Source organism: Pimephales promelas, chromosome 15, assembly GCF_988280905.1.
Source record: "Pimephales promelas chromosome 15, fPimPro1.hap1.1, whole genome shotgun sequence".
In the NCBI taxonomy this organism is placed as follows: domain Eukaryota; kingdom Metazoa; phylum Chordata; class Actinopteri; order Cypriniformes; family Leuciscidae; genus Pimephales; species Pimephales promelas.
The window spans coordinates 555,588-580,802 of NC_142783.1; the positions used below are offsets into that span (position 1 = coordinate 555,588).

General features: G+C 40.6%; 2 protein-coding genes across 2 annotated transcripts; both read left to right on the top strand.

The window, feature by feature from the left end:
- Window positions 1–3,964: 3,964 nt before the first annotated feature.
- On the top strand, window positions 3,965–14,520 carry LOC148973432 (membrane-spanning 4-domains subfamily A member 4A-like). Its single transcript, XM_089119998.1, has 7 exons — window positions 3,965–4,038; window positions 6,977–7,160; window positions 7,351–7,470; window positions 7,553–7,609; window positions 8,244–8,384; window positions 9,793–9,930; window positions 14,408–14,520. Exons 2-7 carry the CDS (start codon window positions 6,993–6,995, stop codon window positions 14,414–14,416), a joined length of 633 nt encoding a protein of 210 aa, XP_088976124.1. The 5' UTR covers window positions 3,965–4,038; window positions 6,977–6,992; the 3' UTR covers window positions 14,417–14,520.
- Window positions 14,521–19,477: 4,957 nt separating this feature from the next.
- On the top strand, window positions 19,478–24,411 carry LOC120462463 (membrane-spanning 4-domains subfamily A member 4A). The gene is made up of 6 exons (XM_089119972.1): window positions 19,478–19,627; window positions 19,773–19,892; window positions 19,972–20,028; window positions 20,228–20,344; window positions 23,992–24,129; window positions 24,327–24,411. Exons 1-6 carry the CDS (start codon window positions 19,478–19,480, stop codon window positions 24,333–24,335), a joined length of 591 nt encoding a protein of 196 aa, XP_088976098.1. The 3' UTR covers window positions 24,336–24,411.
- Window positions 24,412–25,215: the final 804 nt, after the last annotated feature.

The window sequence follows — 25,215 nt, forward strand, 5'->3', positions numbered from 1 at the left end:
CATATCATTCCATTCATTTGCTTGACGCGCTGAGCGCGTATATTATGAAAGAAGAATCGTCCCGTGCGTGCAACCCCACAATTTCTGTCCCAGTCCAAAAACAAATGTCCAGTTTAGCTCAAGATCGCGCTACAGTCTTTCCAACTAAGTCAGTTCGCGAGAAATTATCCTCTGTTGGCTTCTTGACAATAAACGTAATCCACAAACAAAGGGAAAAAATAGAGCCTTGACTCTCTGGTGTTCCACTCAAAAAACAAAAACAAAAAAAAATAATAAATAAAATTAAATTAAAAAGTAATGAGTCAGATCTCACCAGCTCTGTAGATCGTCGGACAATATTAACTCACACACTTATGAAACTTGAGTCCAAGCACGTCCTCTTGCTGGAAACGCGCACCCCAGTACAGTTCGGGTGGTTAAAATATATGTTGTCCCATTAAATCCTTTACGTTTCGATTGGAATCTCTCAGACCATAAGGAAAGCTTTACTCTTTAACGCTGCAGCAAACAATACTGGCACGCCATCTCCCAAAACACACCTCACCACCATTAAATAAACTTAGGTGCACCTTACCCCGTAATCAAGAGCGTCCGAAACCTTAAAGGGATATTACCAAAATACACTGTAGACACCAAGTATATTAAAGAGCCCCTATCATGGATTTTTGAAAATTCATGAAAGTTCATGTAGTGTGGAATATAGCTCTAAGGGAATGAAAACATCCTACAAAGATTTATATCTGAAAGTGCACCGTATATAAAGTTAGGGTTAGGGTTAGGGTTAGGGTTTCAAAAGTGAGAGTTGACTCTGAGTCTATAAAATGAATTGTTTTTGAAACGAGTCATTAGCTGTTACATCGTGACGCAGATACAAAACATCAGCTCATTGGCCGCTCGCAACAACTGCGCGCGCAGACGAAAGTATAAACTTGAAGTCTAGAACACATTCAAATACTTCAGCAGAATCGCATCATGTCGAGAAGACGCTGTTCTACATTGCAAAGACAGTTCAGCCACTTGTTTCCATTGTCCAGAGACGAGCATGTGAAGAATCAGTGGTCAGAGTTCATATTTGCAGTGATACAACAACAGTATAGCCCGAACCTTGTGTTCTCATCATTTTATTGATGAATCATTCAAAAACATAAATGAATTCAAATGTGGATTCGCAAGCCGGTTGTTCCCGAAGGAGGGCTCAGTATCCAGTGTATATGGATCAGGTTCGTCCTCCTCCGAATCACAATCTGTAAGTATTATTAATAATGCTTGCTGTTATGTTTTCTGTAGCATGCACACTATAGTTATATTGTGTATATAGTTCTATATTCGATCTATATAATAAGCACTGCCCCTCAAAAGCCGCCGCAATGTGAGTTTCGCGGGGAAATCTCGCTCTTGACGGAGACGCGAGTAAGGGACCGTGTGGAAAGTGCACTTTTTCTGACACGTTTGTTCAAACACTATATACAATTTTCAACACTTGACGAGCTATAATCCTGGTTATGGGCGTCCCGTTGCCGACAGTCTCTGCCTACGGTTTACCAATAACAACTGACTGGATCATGTGACCAATCGCCGCAGATTTGCGTCACTCAAAGGAGGTGTTTGGGAAAATGACTCGTCGAACGAATCATTTGGGAATCGTTGGTCAAATCGGGTAAAAATAAATGCATATTATAAGACAAATAAAGTGTTTTTTTATCCTTGCATGCACGTTAAACTGTTTTTGGGAACTCCTAAAACAAATATAGGAACATTTCTAATGCTATGATAGGGGCTCTTTAAACAGTATGAACCATATACATGAAATTAATCATACATTAACATTATCCATAACCCATGTAATACGTTCTATGATCCCATAATAGTTTAGCCAAGAAATTATTTTGCAGCAAAGTGCTAACATCTTGATGTAGGTCTGGCATGCCAGGCTAATAACAGTTAATATCTCAAAGAAACCTTTACATTAATGTGATAATATTACACATTTATAATGATAGAAAATATTATATTTTAAATAAATGCTGTACTTTTGAACTTTCTATTCATCATAGAATTTTGGGGGGAAAAAATGGTACACGACTGTTTTCAACATTGAAAATAATAATTTATGTTTTTTGAGCATAAAATCAGCATATTAGAATGATTTCTGAAGGATCATGTGACACTGAAAACTGATGTGCAATCGGCAACAGTAATGCACTCTAAAAAATGCTGGGTTGTTTTAACCCAACTTTGGGTCAAATATGGACTAACCCAGCCGTTGGGTTAAATTTTTACATTACATTTTTAACCCAACATTTCGGGTTTGTCCATATTTGACCCAAAATTGGGTTAAAACAACCCAGCATTTTTTAGAGTGTGATGTTGAAAATTCAGCTTTCAAATTACATTTTAAAATAGAAAACAGTCATTTTAAATTGTCATAATATTTCACAATATTACGGTTTGTCATTTTATTTTCATCAAATAAAGCAGCCTTGGTGAGCAGAAGAGACTTCATTAAAAACATAAAAAATCTTACTGATCTAAAACTTTTGACCGGCAGTGTATATATATATATATATATATATATATATATATATATATATTCTAGTGTTACAGGCAAGAATATTTGTGCTTATTTTGCTATTTATTGTAATACTTTTGCATGAGGAAAGGACCAAAGTTTTGTAATATATTACATGTTTGACTTGATTTTATATTTGTTAACCAACTTTCTGAATTAGTATATCTTGGACTTGTATGTTTATAGTCTATTGTGATACTGTTGAGCAAACACACACACACACACACACACACACACACACACAAATAAATTCTGAATAGGCAGTTGTTTCTCACATTTCTAAATTATAGACCTGTTAGCAATCAATCATCTACAGTCTAATAACAGTATAATCATACTCCTGCTCCTATTTCTGAATATTGCTCCATGATGAAGTATTGGTCTAAGTAGTCTATGTAAGTAATGTTGTTAATAAAAATAATTTTATGATGTATTCTATAATAAGGCTTTGTTTCAAATGGATGAGAACTATAGCCTATAGTGTGTTTTTGCTGTGAATGATGTGGATGTGTGTTCTGTGTTCATCTAACCACGGCTGCTGGGCCGCATGTTCAAGGGTATCTCGCCTTACACATTTACAGTTACAGTTACACAGCGGAGAGTAATACATATTTTACAGGTATTTGGTATGTGAAAGATATAGACAATATCATTTATAATATATACATGAAATGATGTATTGAAGCGGATTAAGAGGAGTTTTTAGCAAGACAACAAAACTAATGTGGCACTGCATTATTTTAGGGATGACGGCACGCACAATTTTATCTGTAAAAGGCCAAATAGACAGAAACAGTTTGTCGATAATAAACAGTATAAAACTGGATAGAAACGTGTCGTCATTTCTAGGTCTAGTTCATTATTAGTTGTCTTGGTTTCTAATTAGTTCTCTCCTGTTCCATTAATGTTCTCCTCTGTCCTAATGTCTCCCTTCTGTACATTGAAATGATAATGTTTTGTATGAATGCCGTAGTAGTGCAGTGTCCCTCTCATTAATATTACACTCATTGCTTATGGGTAATATTTCAAATTTGTTGATACAAAAATGGCAAAAAATGTGTAGTTCATTTAAGGCCTTTTCCCATTATTTATTGCTAAATCAGAGCCCAACTACAGGATTACTGTGTGTTTTGAACAGAGACACTTCTGATGATGCTTTTAATCACAGATATTTTTGTCCTCAATCAATGGCTATAATGTAGGCTATCTTTTAGGTTTCATCTATATGTAAATTTGACCAGAAAGTGCATCAACATAATCTTTAAAATTATAAAGTAAATAAAATAAGTATTTCTTTTAAAGTATAAAGCAAGCTCATATGAAGCAAACTCCTCCTTAGCAGTTCTTCAGTCCACCACACACACACACACATACACACACACACACACACACACACACACACACCCACACACACACACACAGATACGCCATAAGCGCGATCAGACGTCCTCATCAACAACTCATTTCAGGTAAAATATTTTATGCATCAATTGACATCTATAGTTAATTTTATTACTAGTGAATCTCTGCGTAAACTGTTGTTCGTTTATTATCATACTTCGGCACATACAATTATATTTAATAGTTTTGCATTTGTTTGGACATTAGGCAAATATAAAATATGCAATCATGCAAAATATTGTGAACAGAGTAAATTTGAGGAGAGGACGACGTCTATAAGTGAATGTGAGCTTTAGTAAAGCAAGAATCACGGTTTAATAACTCTGGACAAAGGCATCAGACAATAATGCTTTAATCATAAATACTGTACTGTCCGTGAAATAAAAAACATTAAACAGAAATGTTTTTTTAAGTTTATTTGAATAGGGACAACTATGTCATGTTCCATATACTACATTTTAGCCGAGGCTAATTCTCAATGTTAGTCCCTAGTTGGCCTTTACATAAAATTAAACAATAAAATAAACAATAAGTTAAAATAAGCATAATAATACAGTATAACACAATATAAACGCAGCGGTCACATTTCTGACCTCTGATTAAAGAGTCTTTGAGTTTGTGTTTGAAAAGGACCCAGTTTGACTTCAGTGGGTAAACTATAGCGGCTGTTCAGAGAAAGCTCCTCAATCCCCGAACCCACAGCCCCGAGAGCAACTACTGATTTAAACATTTATGCATCAGCTTCAACAGAGAACATTTAGTGAAATTTGCAAAAGATAACATATAAATTCCTCAGACTAACACAATGATGTGTCCTGATGGGCTTCTAGGACTGTAACCGCTCTGTTAATAATCATCTGAAGTGGTTTAACTGCAGTAACAGCAGCTGTGACCGTGAGCAGACGCAGTAACACAACGCTAGAGAGTCCCGATCAGTCTGAATGCATGAAGATTTGCTTTGGTTTCGACAGATTTTTTTAATATGATTGTCCAATTTAAGTGGAGAGTCAAGTACAAGGCCCAGGGGTTTGACCTCTGAGACCTGCTGGATCATTTATCTGTAGATTTAGTTCTTCTGAAATGGACTTGAATCTTGAGGCAAAGCAAACAGACATAGTGTTTTAACATTTAATGTCAGATCTGCATTTTGAAACCACACCGCACAGGTATTTTGCTAGTTCATCAGAAACTGCATGCAAAACCACTAAACCATATCATCTTTCCCTCGCTCATAAACCACTGCATCGTCTTTCCCTCGCACATAAACCACTGCATCGTCTTTCCCTCGCTCATAAACCACTGCATCGTCTTTCCCTCGCACATAAACCACTGCATCGTCTTTCCCTCGCACATAAACCACTGCATCATCTTTCCCTCGCACATAAACCACTGCATCATCTTTCCCTCGCACATAAACCACTGCATCGTCTTTCCCTCGCTCATAAACCACTGCATCATCTTTCCCTCGCACATAAACCACTGCATCATCTTTCCCTCGCTCATAAACCACTGCATCGTCTTTCCCTCGCACATAAACCACTGCATCGTCTTTCCCTCGCTCATAAACCACTGCATCGTCTTTCCCTCGCTCATAAACCACTGCATCGTCTTTCCCTCGCTCATAAACCACTGCATCATCTTTCCCTCGCTCATAAACCACTGCATCGTCTTTCCCTCGCTCATAAACCACTGCATCGACTTTCCCTCGCTCATAAACCACTGCATCGTCTTTCCCTCGCTCATAAACCACTGCATCGTCTTTTCCTCGCTCATAAACCACTGCATCGTCTTTCCCTCGCACATAAACCACTGCATCGTCTTTCCCTCGCTCATAAACCACTGCATCGTCTTTTCCTCGCTCATAAACCACTGCATCGTCTTTCCCTCGCTCATAAACCACTGCATCGACTTTCCCTCGCTCATAAACCACTGCATCGACTTTCCCTCGCTCATAAACCACTGCATCGTCTTTCCCTCGCTCATAAACCACTGCATCGTCTTTTCCTCGCTCATAAACCACTGCATCGTCTTTTCCTCGCTCATAAACCACTGCATCGTCTTTTCCTCGCTCATAAACCACTGCATCGTCTTTCCCTCGCTCATAAACCACTGCATCGACTTTCCCTCGCTCATAAACCACTGCATCGTCTTTCCCTCGCTCATAAACCACTGCATCGTCTTTTCCTCGCTCATAAACCACTGCATCGTCTTTCCCTCGCACATAAACCACTGCATCGTCTTTCCCTCGCTCATAAACCACTGCATCGTCTTTTCCTCGCTCATAAACCACTGCATCATCTTTTCCTCGCTCATAAACCACTGCATCGTCTTTCCCTCGCTCATAAACCACTGCATCGTCTTTCCCTCGCTCTAGGATTGAGGACGGAAGCCAACTTGTAATGGGTGTAAAATGTTATTTGATCGTATGAAAGCCATAAGATGACCATACACATTCTTGAAAATACAAGTCAGAGACTTACGGGTTGATAACTGCATGTCTGGTCAGGAGTTCGTGTCTTCAATAATGGCATAACCTTTGTCTGTTTCTGAGGTGTGGGGAATAGTCCATTCTGAATAGACAAATTGATCAAGTGTGTCAGCGGCTTTACAAAAGTGTTTTTATTTAATAAAACAGACTGAATTTAAGTGAAAAGGATCTTTACTATAACTGTTGTTAACTGAGTGTATAGCTTCAAGCACGTTTGCTTCATTGGTCTGCTGAAGTGAGAATGGAGAATATTGGATTATTGATTGATGTTTACTGAAGTTTAGTTGCTGTTCTGCATTAACTTGTTGCTCCAGTTCTTCTACAAAAAACCTATTAAATTGCAGTGCTATTTGTTTACTGTCTCTAATCTTTCTAATCTTCATGGATGATCTTTGATTTGCCTGACGGTTTCACAACACCATTTATTTGCTTCCACATTATAAGTTGGCTTCCATTGGCTTCTGTTATTGTTGTAATGTAGGACTCATGGAGTGAGTTATATGAATGCTTAATTACAGGTGAAAACCTCCTACAATGGAGACCAGCAAGATCCTCTCGTCTGATAAAGCTACAGTGGTCATCCAGGTGAATCCACAGGTGACTCAGAATATTGTGAGTGGAGATGATGGACAGGAGAGCCGAGGAGCACACCGCAGTACGGCTCTGACTGGGTTCTCCAAAGCACAACCGAAGGCACTGGGGGTAACGCATTAATGAAGAATTATAATTACGGATGATTTGGGGATATTTTTAGTGTCTAATTTACTTCTGTGTAAAACATTAACAGAAAATAAAAAGCTGTTAGCATATGACCTCAAGTTCATGTGTGTGTGTGTGTGTGTGTGTGTGCCATTATGAAGAACAGTACTTGACTCACATCTGCCCTGTCTAGGCCGTCCAGATAATGATTGGAGTGGTGGTTTTTTCATTGGGTATCATACAAACCACCAATATCTACCGTTACTCACATATCTCTGTCGTCAGTGGCATCACCTACTGGGGATCCCTTATTGTAAGTGTCATTTAATGGTTTTCCTTTAAAGCCTCTCTTCTTCATTACCAGAATGAACCGTGAAATGTCCTGTTTCTCTCAGTTCATCAGTGCTGGATCTCTGTCTGTTGCTGCACAGAATAAACTTCATCTGTGTGTGGTATGTACATAATGTGCTGAAATCTTTTCTTATTGTTTCTAATGTATATTCATACACTATTATTATTAAATCAAACACAGCATCAGTCCAGATATCATCATCTGTTATTAGCAGCAAAGCATTAACCCGTATGTGCTGTCGGGGAAACTCCAAACTCTATAGAAGACTTTTCTGACACTACATCTACAGAAAAATACTGATGTGGTGTCGGACTGGATGTTAGTGGGACAAAAAGAAAGTGACACTCAGGATGTTTGGGGCTCTGTAGACACCACATAAGTGAATATTGTGTGTGTGTGTTGAATATAAGTGAGAAATGTAGATCTGATGATGTAGATTTTTCATCAAAATTAGCTATTCTGTATGAATAATTACAAATTGAGGCAAATAAGTTTTAAAAATGCCATAAATCCCCCAAAAAACTCTCCTTTACCACAGTAGTTAGAAGCTTGCACATTAATCTCAGCTTTCTTATAGAACAATGACACAGTTTTACTATTGAAGGAATGTGGACTAAAAGGAGATCTGACTCAATATCAATTTACATATTTAAAACCTGCAGTTCAGGACATTTTTTAAGTGTACACCTTTACTATTACGGTCACCCTTCACATGTCAGTTTTGTCTCCTGCAGGTGAAAGCCTCTCTTATAATGAATGTGATCAGTGTCATAACTGCAGCGACCACCATTGTTCTGATGTCCATAGAGATGGCAATTAAGATTTACGATCTAAGGTGGCGCTATGGCAGTGATTCTTATTACTATAATTTGAAGGTACTAAATGTACGCCTACAATACTATATTTATGTGATCGGTTTATTTTTTTTTCTTTAAAGCCACAATATGTATTTTTTCTGCATTAAAAATAGCAAAAATAACTGTATCTATGTTATATATTTCTGTTAGATATGTACTTACATTGTCCCGACAGTTTCCACCAAATTTCAAATACGGAGAAATTTATATTTTAATTCGAAGACACGGGACGTTTCTTTATTTCCGTTTCGTCGCCCGTCTGTGGCGTCATATAACCTTTGACTCCTCTATTGTCTCTAACTTCCTTGCGGAACCCGGTGAAACCGCCAAACACAAAGGGGAACACTGGACTACCGCCAATAAAGCAAAGAAAATGACGAAGAAAAAAAAGTTGTACGTATTTTTATGTGTGTAAATCACGTGCCCGCTCACGAGCGCTCACTCTTAACAGACACACTGTCCCCGGTGCTGCTCGCGCATAAAGCGCTCCCCGTTCACAGTAACCGGGTCGTCTCATTCAAAACAGCCAACTGTTGCTGTTAGCGAGCCGCGCACATTGAATACTCATTATGAGTCAGGCTGCGAATGTACGTGCCCGCTTCAGCTCTCTCATGCTTACTAAATAAACGCCTCACCTCCGGCGCCGCGCACTCACTACATTCCCTTTAGCCTTTAGCACATAGTGGATGAATAACGCAAACCCAGTCAAACGTTTGACTGCAGTATCTTATGTGCTTTATAATCCGGTGCGCTCTATATATGAAAAATGTTCTAAAATAGGTCATTCATTGAAGTAGTAATATTCGTCTGTATTATAGTTATGGACCACGATTACGCTTTGCCTGCACGTTCTGCTGCTACAGCCAGCTCATTAGCTAAAGCTCAAACGTACCTGAAAAATATGACCCGAGAAGGGTTTGGGACAGGAGAAGCATGACACAGGTAAACATTGGGGTTGGATTTAAAGCTTCTTGACAAGCTAAATCTACAGAGAGATGCCGTATATCCGTATATTTTGTGAAACGATGATGTCATGAGCTGAGCTGGTTGTCATTGACAGCGACAGCAACTCCCGTGAGCCCACGCTCTTTCCCGACGTCATCAAAGTACGTCTTTTGTTATTATTTTAAACGAGTGACCCCTGGTGGCCAAAAATCGCATACTGTACGTTTAATTGCTGTTCACCCAAAAATGACAACTGAGTCATCATCTACAAATTGAGACCAGTTTTTACTAATAAAGATTGTCTTTTCCATAGAGTTATAATGACTAACAACTCCTAATTGTGTTTTAAATTACACAAAAGGCATCAAAGATGTATCATAAAAATTACAAAGTAATCCATGTGACTTGTGCACTCAACCTCACTCAATATAATCGATTACTTGTAATCTACTTTTATCTGATCTTGTTGAATATATTTTAGGAATATGATCTGGGGATGGTTGGACTAATGCTGGTGTTATCCGTTACTCAGTTCATCATCTCCATCTGTGTCTCAGCATTCGCCTGCAAAGCCTCCTATAACTCAGACTCTGCAGTGATCAATGTGGCACTAAACCAGGTACACGATTAGTGGAAATTATGTCATTTTCTAACTATATGTCATGATTCTGCCTTCTTGTCTTTGATTTTCTCTAGTCGTGAGGCAGGATCATGACAGAATCATGTTTTGTGGAAAGCGCATGGCCAGTTTGGGCCATGTGCTTGTGTCGTCTCGTTACGTTACCCCGCCCCCTTGTTATCCCTGTCTTGTCATTATTGTCTTGTCAGTTTCACCTGTCCTCGTCATGACCTACCCCTGACCCCGCCCCTAAACATAACCGTCACGTGGGTTTAGACAAATCGTACAAATTTGTACGAGTGAGGTTACGAATTAGCCACTTTTGAATCATTCGTACGAATTGGTCGTGAGATAGGGTAGGTCTGCTGTCCTGTGCCGGTTCATTGTGAAACATTGTGTGATCCACTGTGAGTATTTGTCAATATTAATGTCCAGAGAGAAGTTCTGATTCTGCGTTTGCTGTTTTGTTTACTGTCTAGTTAATTGTCAGTCATAGACTAGTTTAGTCACTCGTTGTCCTGTTCATGTTTTGCCCCCTCGTGGGTATTTGTTTTCCCTGTTTACTGTTCTTAAATAAATCGTGTGTCTAGCAATCTGTCTGTGCTTGGGTTCATCCTCCCACATCATAACACTACAACCAGGGTGACAGTCAGTTTGATCCCAACAACAAGTCTTTTATTTTTAAATTTAGGTTAAAAAAGCCACAACCAACCACTATATATATATATAAAAAAAATTATGTGTAGTTCTATTATTTTATTTATGCAATTATATGGACCTATTATATGTCATCACAGTTATCTCACCTGTTCTGTTCTGGTTTGACCTCATCTGGCGTTTTCACTGGCCGTCGATGCTGCTTAAATCTTCCTGTACAATGTGGGTCAGCAGAACATCCATCTTGTTTGTCTGGGTCTGTTTACTGCCTGTTCACCTGCTAGTGACGGGTTTGCTTCAGTATTTGGCCACTGACCTGCTCGGGGTGCGCTGTCAGCTGACTGGACCTGCGCCGGAGGCTTTCCATCTTTTCCATCGCCTTCCAGCCTCATCAGAGATGCATCCACAGAGGGTCCCGCTGAAATTTCCACCACAGCAGCTCAACAGTAATAAAGTCCATCTGGTCCAGCTCTCGTCACCCTTCACGCTACACCAACCGGGCTGTTGACCTCAGTGTGTTAGCTCGATCGGCTAGCACCACCACCAGCTGTGACAACACTGCACTCCACTGCACTCTGCTCAACATCCGCTCACTGACAGACATCTCATCCAGGACCTCATCTCCGCTAGACTTTCTCTGTTTAACCGAGACATGGCAACAGCCCAACGACTTCTCTCAGCTGAATGAATCCACTCCTAGTGGGTTTGTTTACATCTGTTATCCCTGAAGGAGGTCTTATATTTTATCACAGGAAGTGGAAAGTCTTGCCGATATCTGTGCCTGTGTCCAGCTCATTTGAATCTGCTGTCTGCAAGTTGTCTGGTTCCACCCCAACCATCATTGCTACTGTATACCGCCCCCCAAAACCACATTTGGCTGCTTTTCTCACTCACTTATCCTAAGATAATACTGCTGGGGGATTTTAATATCCACATGGACAATATCAATCTGCCTCTTAAAGACTTCTCCTCCTGCCTAGAGAGCTTTGGATGCCAGCAATTGACTCTGTGCACGAGAAAAATGCTAACTTCCGCCTTGAGGGCGGATGTTGGGTACTTCGGTTCCGGTTGCCGTTGTTTACATCCTACATCAGTGGACCGGCTATCTAAAGCTTAGCTATATAAATATATTTGTCTAAAACTATGTTCGTTTGTTCATTGTCAAGTCAACCAACACAGTTTTCACTCCTATTTGGGTGGAGCCAGGCGCTGCTGCATTGTGAAAAGTAAACGATATTTCACATTTTGTCACCGCACCCAAGCAGTCGCTTTACAGAGTGGAGCGTTGCGTATCCATGACAACTAGAAGGAAGTTTTTAGGCTACTAATTATTGAGTGATCATGCTACTGAGTGATTCCACGTGTACCGCGTATGTACACGCCGTCAAATGTCCGAGCGAAACAAAACAAAATGTAGATCTACATCTGGGGAGCGATATTTATTTTTTCCTAGGATGGTAGGAGTGACGGGTAGGTTGGGGTTGAGGTAGGTCATATGCTATATATATATATATATATACACAAACAATAATAACGTTAAGTCAACGGTATTCATAAACACGCTGAAAAGAGATTACGCGTGTTGATAGCATGCCAAAAATACGTGATACGACATACACGCATACACGTGATACGTGTCATACACGCAATTTCATGAGATCAGTCTGAGCATGGATGTTGTTGTGACTTAACGTTCCAAAATGATGCAAATACTGAGAAATGTAATATTTAAACCCCTTCTCTCTTGCTCTGGGGAGCTGGAGGAAAATCATTAGCCAGTCGATGAACATAATCGACTGTAATATTCGGCAAATGTTCAAGACATCTGGAGAAACATACATCCTCTACGTCGTCCATCAGGCTACCGGAAACTAGACACCCCATATCGGTTTCGCAGCCGGAACTAGCATATGCTAACGTGCACATTTCCATATATCACTTTTCCCACACACTCCGAAGTACATACTCTGGACTTAAGGCCCGTACACACCGGGACGAATATCAGCGCGCGTTATTCGTCAGCGTTTTTCAACGCGTTTTTTGTGTTCACACCCAAGCGTTTTTCGCTGACGATGAGCTGAGTGAACATGCAAATTCATTCCCTGACATTAGATGGCGCTTAATGTAAAACAGAAATAATAATAGAATACTATACTAGGGTGATCATATTCATGTCTCAATGTAATGTTTTATTATGACAGATAGAAAAAAACGAATGAAATAATGATAGAAATAATGTCTTCTGTATTAGAAAAATAAATATATAAATAATAAATAACTAAAAGAAATGCCTCCAAATGTAACAAAAAATAGCTCTCACAAACTTACAAAAACGAACTAACAAAATCTATTTATATCTTTAGTTTTCATTCTCTTTATCTTGTTTTTCTTCCTCGTCCACCTTTTTTGCCCATCTATATTTTGCTGTAGGACTGATCTTTCCCAGCAGTTTTTTTTTTTTTTAAAACCAGGACATTTTCATCACTTAAAAACAGTCAGGACAGGACGTGGAAACAGGACGTGTGTAACGCAAAGTTGAGATGTTGCCCAGAGATAAAAACATAGCACTAGTTGTCGGATGAACAGATGTGCTCGACAAGACCGTTTTGTGTTGGCGCGCCCCCAAGTTGTGTTTTACTGTAACTTCAGAAGTACTAGACACGTGAGCAAACCCGCCAATCTCGTTGGTCGGATAGGTTTTGACGCGGCGCGTCAAACCAAAAAAACGAACCCGAGGCGTTTTTTTAAAAATGACGCTTTTACGCGTGGCGTTTTTCGCGTCGGTGTGAACACTCACATTGGCGCCCATTGTTTAGTCACGAGGCGTTAAACGTCGACGAATAACGCGCGCGAAATTCGTCCCGGTGTGAACAGGCCTTTAATCTGCTGTTCTGGTGTCACCGCTTCTGATCTTACAGCTGCTGAACTCCCCATAACTGACCATTTACTGTGAAACTCACTCTCTCCATTTATAAAATACCACGCCTTATTTCATTGAGAAATATAAAGAATATAAATCCTGCCACTCTCACTTCAAGTATCCAGTTCCGTATCCAATTCAAAGTCCTTCTGTGAAGATTCGAGGCCGTCCACAAACTCGCCCCCCATATCTGTCTGATCTCCTCCCAACTTCCACCCGCTCCCTTACATCCTCTTCCTCCATTCACCTGTCACCCGTTTATTTATTTCTGGTGATTTAATTGTCTTATCCCTGTACGGCGTCCTTGAGAAAGGCGCCTTAAAATAAAATATGTTATTATTATAAACAAAAAATACAGTTAATTATTGTACATAACCTTCTGAAACCTCCCAGATACAACATACATGCAAACATGTCTTTAATTATTCATTCTGTCAACCAAAGAAGTCAACATTTATGAGATTTAAATGCCAGCATTACCACAGGAACACAACCAACGTGCCGAGCGAGCACCGAGTGCGCCACTAATGAGTGTCCCACCAGAAACAAACCCCACATACTGTAGTTCCAGGACGAAAAGTAGCTATAACTAACATAGGCCTAAATAAGCTATAAAAATCAGAAAACTGTTTAGATCAAATAAAATGTATTAGTGCTAGTTATTGGTCTATTTTACACATTTGATTAGATTGATCTGTGTAATTAATGACTAAATAAATCATGTGCCATTCAAATTATTTGTCACAAAGCTGCAGATAGCAGATTATTACAGTTTAAATTATGGCAGTATTAAATTATGTGTTTAATTCAAATTTAGATTGCTTATTTAAATATAAAGTTAAACCAGATAATGAGTCTGAGTGTCTTGTGTGTTAACATTTCTTATCTGTTTCTTCCCAGGGATACTGAATCACAGAGAGGAGATCCTGCCAGACAAAGTTTGAGAGGAATTAATATCTCATATTGTTGCATCTGATGAATATTATTAGAAAATGTTGAATAAAAAAATTAAAGTACACCAAATAAATTGTTTGTTGGTGCAAAGTTTGTGTCTCTTTTGTTTTAACCTAAAATAAAATTAACAATTAAACACTACAACAAAATCATACAAATTATGATTGGGGGGGGGGGTGGGGGGGGGGTGGGGGGGGGAGACATGTCCCCACCACTTTTTGCCAGGGTCGATTTTGTACCCACCACTTTTGAAACATGATCTCGCGGCACAGATGTACCAATACAAATAAAACATCTCCAGTTAACAGAATTCGTTTCATTTGTTTGTTAAATAACAGGCGATCTAGCACTGAAATGTGTTGTCTTCTCTCGGAAACGCGCTTCAATCCGTTGTGGAGATTCGTTCTGGTGAAATCACAATTCAAAATGCACACAAACGTGTCCCTGTTTCTCATGGGTTCTAATTCCGCTCTCGTATGTTTTTCCCCCTCATCAAAACATATAAAACCACTGATAAACATTACATCAATGCAACCACTGATAAATATTACATCAATTCAACCACTGATAAACATTATATCAATTCAACCACTGATAAACATTATATCAATTCAACCACTGATAAATATTATTGGTTTTGATGAGGGAAAAAAAAAAAACTATACGAGTGCAGATTAGAACCTCGAACCTCCCGAGTCCCGACACGCTAGGCAAAAATTCTACCTCTGGACAATCACAGTACACATACATTAAAGGGCGTATATAGTTTATATACTCACTAAACTCGGACATTGTGCTCATTTTTATTTATCAGGAAGCTACAGGACATCGTCTTTCAAAACATAGTCTCGCGTAGCCAGACCTTCAGACTGACGGCTGAAGGTCTGGAATTCATAGCAGCTTTCTTTGGTCAAGGCCCGCCCATAAGGCCGTTAGACCAACATGTCAAACAACCAATTACAGTTCGTTTCGTTCAGCGTCATGTTTCGGGGCGTGGAAATGTCCCCACAACAACAGACCGGTGTGCAACAAGTCAGTCAGCAGTCACCGGAGGCGCTAACAACGCTCCGTGTTATTAAATTCACCCACGAACTCGCTCATGTCCATCTTATGTCCGCTTTGTCACACGAATGTAAGTTACGTCCCCGCCCCAGTGCGCTCACGCCTACTAAATAAACGCCTCACCTCCGGCGCCGCGCACTCGCTACATTCCCTTTAGCCTTTAGCACATCTAGTGGATGCATAACGCAAACCCGGTCAAACGTTTGACTCTGCAGTATCTTATGCGCCTTATAATCCAGTGTGCGCGACCTATATATTAATACTGAATCGGCCAGCTGCGATGTCAGCCTCTGTTTTTATGTTTGTCCACAAACGCAGCTGATATACCCTTCGCAATTAAGTACTTCACTTGATCTTCCATAATAGATTGGAGGGGACATACAACTACGTTTAGCTGATCTTGAGAAATGCTCATTGTCACTCACATAGGCCACTCATATAAACACAACAGTTTTTCTTCCGCAATCACACGTCTGCGCTTTGTTTCCCGGCGGACCGAAAATAAACGCGACACTGACGCCCCCCGGAAATCAGATAAAATTCAACCAATCAGATGACGACTTCGACATTCCTGAAGTGTTTCCAGTTAAGTGTACCATATGCATCAGACGTTTAGCCAACGTTCCGTGGGCGTGACGTCTGAGGCTGACACTACTCAAAACATGACGGGGATCTGTCAGGCAATGGAAGTGAATCAATCAAACTAACTTTATTTGGACAATAACTTTATTCTAGAGCTGCTATAAAGCCGAAACACTCTCTGTTACTGTAATCTCCTGTTATTACTGTAAAGCTGCTGTGAAACATCTACATTGTTAAAAGTGCTATATAAATGAAGATGACCTGACTATAAAAGTAATTATCATCTTAATTCTATCAATTCTGTTGTCAAGTAGATTTACAATTAGCATACAGGTTGGATTTGCTGTAGGGCTCTGGAACTCATCAGCCCTGCATGGATAAGAGCAAAAACCCCCAAACAAAACCACAAGCTAATATCCCCCAAACACAAAATATGAATCCCTTAAAAAAAAAACCCTCTGATTCTGGAAAAGACAGACAAGAAAGGACATTTGTAAAGAAACAGCATGTCCGTCTGAAACAGAGACTGAGAGACAGTGGAGAGTAGCGAAGGAGTGATCTTCTGTTACAAGCCGCCGCTGTAAACACAGAGACCCAAACGAGCTTCAGTAACAAGCATGTGACCCTTACCCAGAGTTCAGCTGATCAGACCAGAGCACGAGGAGAAAGAGTGATTAACCTTTAAGTGTCGGGTCCCTTTATTGAATAAACATCAAAATGCACAATCTGAACTTAAATGGTTGTAATTCAAGAATGCTTCAGAATATAGATGTCCTCTTCCTCTTCATCCTCTACCTCACCCCCTTGGCCAAATCATCAGCCGTCACAAAGTTTCATTCCACTGCTCTGCTGATGACACACAGCTCTATGTAGAGCAACCCCACCCTCACAGTCATCTTCATCATAACATCGCTCCGCCTGTCTGGAGGAGATAAAGGAATGGATGGAGCACAATTTGCTTCAACTAAATCGCTCCAGAACCGAAGCCATATGGGCTGGCACTCCTCACCCTACCAAATAATCATCCATAACCAGCATCAGCTTTTCTGGCACCAACATCCCCCTCTCATCAATAGTCACAAATCTTGGTGTAAAAATGACTCCCAACTCATTTTTGAAGCCCAAATTAATCACCTATGCAAGACCTCTTTCTACATCTCCAATGGTATAACATCTCCAATCTCCGCCCCATTCTCTCTTTCTCAGATGCTGAAAAGCTGGTTCATGCCTTTATCTTAGGGGTCGGCAACAGGCGGCCCTCGGGCCAAAACTGGCCCACCAGCAATAATATTCGGCCCGCGCCGCAGCCTGAAAAGTTTTCTTTGCCATTGGCTCATTTTGTAAGAGGCAAATCTGATTGGCTTTCTAAGCGAAACCCCATTCATCATCGTCATCATCTGACGGAGCTCGGAGTTACAACGAAAGGGAACTAGAAACATTCAAATTTATTAAGTGTGGCCTTGGCCATCATATTGAGCTTTAATAACACACACACACACACACACACACACACACACACACACACACACACACACACTATACTTTATTTGGTAACATATAAAAAGGCAAAATAAAGACATTGAAAGTTTAATGTTTAGTTTTTCCGCTCTTGATCTGTAACCTTCACTTGAAGACCACATGTTTGAGAAGAGAAGCTGTCCCTGTTCATGACGGCTGTGGTTTGTGGTGAGTTTATCATCTACATCCGTTCACAATCATCCTGACCAATGTTTCAGTAAACAGAGTAATGGTTTTAAAGCCTCAACTCACATTACTCAAAACAGCAAAGGCACAGCGAGCCGACTGAAGAGGAAATATGAGTCCACCACAGATCTGCCTGATAATCTGCCTTTAACACGACTGCTGTGAAACTGGTCTTCTGTCGTCTGCTGGAAGAGATTATGCCGACACACGTGATCAGCTCCACTTTCCCAGGGCATGAAACCCACAACCTTAATATGAGGACGGCATTCTCCACGGTTTGGGCTTCAGGACCGCTGTTCAGATCCAGGAGCCGTTCTCTAGAGATTTCTTCCTTTCTGTTTATTGTAATAAAGTGTATTAAATAGTTTATAGTTTATATGGCATTTGGCTGTTATCTATCAGATTATCCAACGCTGGTCCCAGTATGAAGAACACACCTGATGCTGGTGATCCTTCAGTCACTGGAGAACCAGAAACACTTCACGGAAACAGAGAAAAGGGTTACGAATCTGACTGGGGAAACAATTATTTTGATTGGATTTCATTAATAAATATTTTTATTCTTTTTTACTACTTTTAGAAAACACACCAGAATGACATTTATAATGTTTAATTAGATTAACTAACTACCTTTTCCTGAAAACAGAATCTGTGTTAGACACACTGTCACTGATTACACAGTGTATATTTTACAATTTTAAATAGTATGATTTCATTCCTTTATACATCATATTCAATATTATATACAGTAGTTTAATACTATAACTTTAATTTCATCTCATGCACGAAATTGGTTGAATTTGCATTAGTTCTTGTAATTCTCGTTAATAATGTATTCAATAAACGCAGATATTTTCGTCCTTCATCATTGGCCAGAAGTTATTATAGTTTATTTTCCACTCTTATGTAAAGCGCTGTGTATTTTAAGAGGAAAGCAGACGTTCTGTAAGTAAAGTCCCTCCTTCTCTGTTCACACACACACACACACACACACACACACACACACACACACACACACACACACACACACACACACACACACACACACTCATCAAATGAGCTTCTAGACATCAGCAAATCTCATTTCAGGTGAAACCATTTATAAGTCAACAATTATCTTGTTATTAGATTTTTAGACAGTAAATGATGAATAATAACTTCCAGTGGTTGTTTTTGTGTTAAACTTCTTTAAATGTTTTGCGAATTGTTTGGATGAAGGCATCCTTGTCAAACAGGTATTTCGCTATGAGAAGTACAGATATTTTTGTTATCTTTAAATAGTCAAAGTACGTGGCTCACATTTCTTCTTGAACATGAACAGGAGTGATATGAGCATGATATGAGCATGATATGAGCATGATATGAACATGATATGAGCATGATATGAATATGATATGAACATGATATGAGCATGATATGATTATGATATGAGCATGATATGATTATGATATGAGCATGATATGAATATGATATGAGCATGATATGAATATGATATGAGCATGATATGATTATGATATGAGCATGATATGATTATGATATGAGCATGATATGATTATGATATGAGCATGATATGATTATGATATGAGCATGATATGAATATGATATGAACATGATATGAGCATGATATGAATATGCCGATTACAGGTGACACCCAGAGCTGTTCCTGAGATGGACACCGGCGAGGTCAAAGATACGGTCATCAGATTAAAAGTGACACAAGGAAACATTATTTCTGTTGATGGACAGGAGACCGAAGGACAATATCTAAATGCAGTTCTTCTTAAAGGATTTTTGAAATTGCAACCAAAGGCGTTAGGGGTAATGCATTTACTTAATACCACATCAATTATAATAATACATTGTTTTAGGAATTTTCTGAGTATTTCTTCTAGATTGCCGTCTCCATTCACACACGTATGTTATGCCATAATGAATGAAACGCCTGACCTATCTCTGCCCGTAGACTGTGCAGGTGATGATCGGAGTGGTGGTCTTCTTTCTCGGTGTTCTGCTCACCCTCAACGACTACAATTATCCTGCTATTCTGGTCTATAGTGGCATCACCTACTGGGGCTCTTGCATTGTGAGTTTCACTCCATGTTTTTCATTTTTTGCCACTCTTTTAATTTCCAGAATGACCTGAAATGCCGTTTCTTTCTCAGTTCATCATTGCTGGATCTCTGTCTGTTGCTGCGCAGGATAAACGTCATCCTTCTGTGGTGTGAACATGTCCCTTAATAACTGATATATAACTGAGAGAAAGCCCAACACGGGGAACACAAGCCCTCTCTCACAACACATTATACTTGAACACCCTGGGACGCAACACCCGACTTAAAAACAATTATGAGTTTCTGCAAGCCTTTTTAATGATCTGTTGTTTGAGTAAAATTGTGAGAGTTCATGCTGTGTTTGTAGGTCAAAGCCTCTCTGGGAATGAATGTGTTCAGTGCCGTAACTGCAGGACTCGCCATTCCTCTGATGTCCGTACAGTTAGCAGTCATATCAATGATGGATCCAAGTTTATATGCTGAGGTATTACAGGCCATATTTTGTATTCATGTGTGATGTGTTTTTATCTTTTATTAATTACTTTTTTGTTTAAAATTCTGTCATATGACTAGTATGACTTTTTTTTTCCTTGGCCCGATCAGACAGAGCGCCTTTAATTTGTTTTCTATCGGCAGGGACAGTTTTCTCGTGTTTCAGTCGGCTTCTGCGCCTCGTGCTTTTGCAGGAAGTTAAAAAAAAATCAACTTGATGTTATTACGTTTTTTTCCCACTGTCCAATCGAATGAATGGAGAGGCGGGCCTTACTGTTTATATTTGCTTGGAACGTTTATTCTGAAATGATGGAGGAGAAATTTAGCCTAACACCGTGTCCTAACTACACGCGACGCGACGCCGCGACACGCGATAAAAGGTTTCTTTTCCATGTTAATCAGAGTTTTTGTCCTAACCAGACGCGACGGCAACACGCGAAATTTCTAATTTAGAAATGGTTCCTATTTCTGCGACGTCGCGGCTGACAGAATGAAGAAATTACACTGGTTATGAATATATACATTATTTATTTTTAGTTAAAAATAGGTCACTGTGCCACAAGCAATAACGGATAATTTAACTCAGATTTTGAAAGCATATAATACTGCGTTCAAAATTAATTCTATGCAAACATACGACTGTACTTCATAACAAAATTAGTCAATGAGTATATTTTGTAAATGTTTTGATTTTTAATAATGTTATTTCTTGATTTGATTATGTCCTTACCCATTTCCAATGCGAGTGCGGCCAACAGTGTCTGCTCACACCATAGGCTCACACGCTGTTCTGAATGTGTGGCATCTCACAGTCGCGTCGCGTCTAGTGTGGACAGACACACTTGCTGTCGCTGGAATTTTATCGCGTCGTGTGTAGTTAGGACACGGTGTAACCCTATCCCTAACCGCTTCAGTCGGTCACGTTTGACTTATTGCTGTCACTTCCAGCACAGCGTGAGCTCCGGATCCTTTGGGCACCTCGGGGCGTGAGATGGGAAAGAGGTTAAGCCAAGGAAGTCTGAACTGCTGTTCCACATTACACATTCAGACAGAATCGGATAACACTGGGAAAGCGTGTCTTTTCAGTGGACAGGGAGCGCTGCAGAAGCCCCATCCGCACCCACAGGTATCAGGGCGGTATCATGTGGGAGTTACACATATGGACTGGGCGTAAGGGCAGTCCAGCACACGTCACTGAGATGACTCCAGCCTGTAGGGGAGGCAACACCGGTCAGAGACAGCAGAGTGAGGCAAAGACACAGGCTCACCTCAGGGGGCAGTACCGTGGAAGAATACACATATGGGATCCACCAATACACACGAGTGTTAGGCCTGGGGTGTGTGAGGAACCAGCTCGACATGAAGGCTATAAAACCTAACAAACGTGTGGATGTAGTGGAGTGGGCTCACAACCTGAGGGGAATGGCAGGCCTTGGGATTGGTACGCCAAGATGATGGCATCCACTATCCAGTGGGCCAAACTCTGCTTGGAGACAGCCTTCCCCTTCTGCTGACCTCCGTAAGAGACGAAGAGCTGGTCTGAAGAGCTGAGGCTCTCTGTCCAAAGCCAGGGCTTGGCCTGCCTCCTGAAGCAGCCTCGTATGAAGCAAACCCAGCGGTGTTTCCCTCTTGATGTGGATGCCATACACCCCAGGAGCCTCTGAAACAGTTTCAGTGGCCACATTCTGCTCTTGATTCTATTAAAGCAGTTCAACCCTGAGCGTTCCTCTGTGAGGCGGGCCATCTGTCTGACCGAGTCCAGCTCCACACCGAGAATAGAGATCCTCTGCAGTTTGCTCTTTTCCCAGTTGACCTGAAGGCCCAGAGGTGACTGGGCACCGTGTCCCTGTGTTCGAACTGCTGCCGAGACTGAGATAGGATCAGCCAGTCATCGAGACCGTTGAGGATGGGAACGCCACGCTCTCTCATGGGAGAGTCTCTCCTTCACAGAGACACGAGGCGACAGGGACGGCCTGAAGGGTAGGACTCTGTACTGATATGCTTGACCCTCGAACAAGAAAAGCGCTGGAACGACCTCCGAACGTGTCACGGATGATCGAGGTATGAAAGTATACGTCCTTCAGGTCGATTGCTGCAAAAGACAGATGCATTCGAAAATGCGTTTCTGCGTTAGCGTCTTGAACGGGAGCCTGTGCGAGGCCCGACTCAAGGTTCACAGATCCAAGATTGGCGTAACCCACCGCCTTCCATGGGTATGAAGAAATACGGGCTGCAGACGGCGGCCTTTACATCGGCTGGAGGGACCGGCTCTATTGTGTCCTTCGCCAGCAGGACTGCGATCTCCGGACGCTGGAAAGGGCTCATTGAAGAATGATGAACTGGGTGAACTGAAGAATGATGGCATGGAGGAACCAGCTGGACGGGTTAGCCAGGCTCCCAGAGACAAACCAGGGGGACCAGAGGCACCACAGACACACCCGCAGTGGGGCAGCGCGGTGGAAGACGGGGACTCGACTCGGCAGGTATAGCGACCCGAGCGGGGTCTGAGTGTCCAGTTTCCACGGATCGGCAGGGGTGCGTGACAAGGCATACTCGGGTTTGTGAACCACACCAGGGTGGCGAGGGTTTTCAGGGTTGCACACCGCCAGTCTGGCCCTCTTGGGTCACAGGAATAAAGGAATTTGCTCTTTTTTTGAAAATGTGGAAAAGCCTCGGTTCCCCAGCCGGCTCTACACTGAGGCCTGGGTGCTGCTGGGGCCGAGCGGGAGCGGAGGTGGTGGCGCGGGGGACGCCCTCGGTGACGGGCAGGCGGGAGATCTGCGGCGGGTGGCGGAACAGAAACAACAGTCCTGCATGGAGAACAGTCACTCCTCTGTATTTAAAGCTGAGGCTCTATTAGTCCCATCCCCGCGCCTCCACTGCTTCCTGCTTTCAGGCTCCGAGAGGGAGAGGACAGTGGATATCGAGGGGCGGCGAGAGCAGGAGCGCAAAGGAGTTTTCCCATTCTCATAATACAAGTGAAGCGTATCGATAGGGAACCTATGACCTCAGAAGGAATCTTTTGGTTTGAAGACTGATCTCATGAAGTAGCGTGTGTATGACACGCCAATTCGTATTTCCATTTTTGGCGTGCTATCAAGACGCATAATCGCTTTTCAGCGCGTTTATGAACGCCATTGACTTAACGTTATTACTGTTTATATAAATATATGACTTACCTCAACCCCATCCCTAAACCTAACCGTCACTGGGGTTAATGGCATTTATGACTGGACATTTGACGTCGTGTACAGACACGCAGAATCACTCGGACGTTAATGGCGTAGACATTCACGCATACACGCGGATAGCTCAAAATGCGTAGAGATAACACACCACTTGACTCGAAAGTGGCGTGTATGTTTATGCAAAAGTCATGATGTCATATTGTGGTTTGTGTCTTTTCTTTTTTTAAGCTTAAATGCCTTAGGTATCATTTATTATAAATGTGTTTTAAACAGTCATCAAGATGTGTCCTGTTCACAGAGGAAAGAACGGTGTATATAGGTTTGGAGTAATGACAGAATTTTTCTTAATTGCTTTATTTTTCTTATTGCTTGAATATCCTGATTGCTGGGACTGTCAGAAGTAGCTCAAACTATGCATGCTTCTCAATTACTTGTGTTGAATGTTTTGTAGTATTTCAGTTTGCGGATCGTTGGAATAATGCTGGTGTTCACCGTTCCCCAGTTCATCATCTCCATCTGTGTGTCTGCATTCGCCTGCAAAGCCTCCTGTAACACACACTCTACACTGGTCAACGTGGCACTAAACCAGGTACACGACTCACAGTAATCCAAATCCACTTCAAATCCACTAAATAAGCCACAAAGGTATAGACTTCAGAATGAAAAAGAAATATAAAGTTACCAGAAAGTTTCATGGTAAACTGCCTTTAACATTGCTTATCATGAAATAGATATAATAGGAAATATTAGTCAATCACAAAACATATCTTATCTGTTTCTTCCCAGGGACACTGAACCACAGAGAGGAGATCAGCCAGACAAAGTTAGAGACGAATTAATGCTTAATATATATATATATATATATATATATATATATATATATACACACACACTACCAGTCAAAAGTTTTAGATCGTTTTTTTATGTTTTTAAAGGAAATTTCTTCTGCTCACCAAGGCTGCAATTATTTGATAAAAAATACCAAAAAACAACAACAAAAAAAACCCCCAGTAATATTGTGAAATATTACAATTTAAAACAGCAATTTTCTATGTGAATATATAGTGAAGTGTAATTTATTCCTGTGATCAAAGCTGAATTTACAGCATCATCACTCCAGTCTTCAGTGTCACATGATCCTACAGAAATTATTATAAAATGAGCTCAAGAAACATTTATGATTATTATCTATGTTTAAAACAGTTTTTTACATTTTTATTTCAGGAATTTGATGAATGGAAAGTTCAAAAGAACAGAATTGATCTGAAATGGAAAGCTTTTGTAACATTAATCACTACCATTCAAAAGTTTGGGGTCAGTAAGAATTTATTTTTTATTTTGGGGGGAAAGAAATTAGAAAATACTTTAATTCATCAAGGATGACTTAAATTGATAAAAAGTTACAGTAAAGACATTTGTAACAATCTGCATTTAAACTCTTTGTTTTTCCACAGATATATCACTATAAACGCACAAGGGGATCTTTAGAATGTCAGCAATAATCAGAAAAATACACTTCAATAACACATTCTCAATATTTTCTTCATCAAATAACCATGCTCAAGCACAAATGCATGGAAGTTTTTTGAAAACACACTGTACCAAAACAAATCTTCAGACGGCGCTGAAGATCACAAAAAAACAGAACAAAAAACAAACACCAACAAGCAAAAAA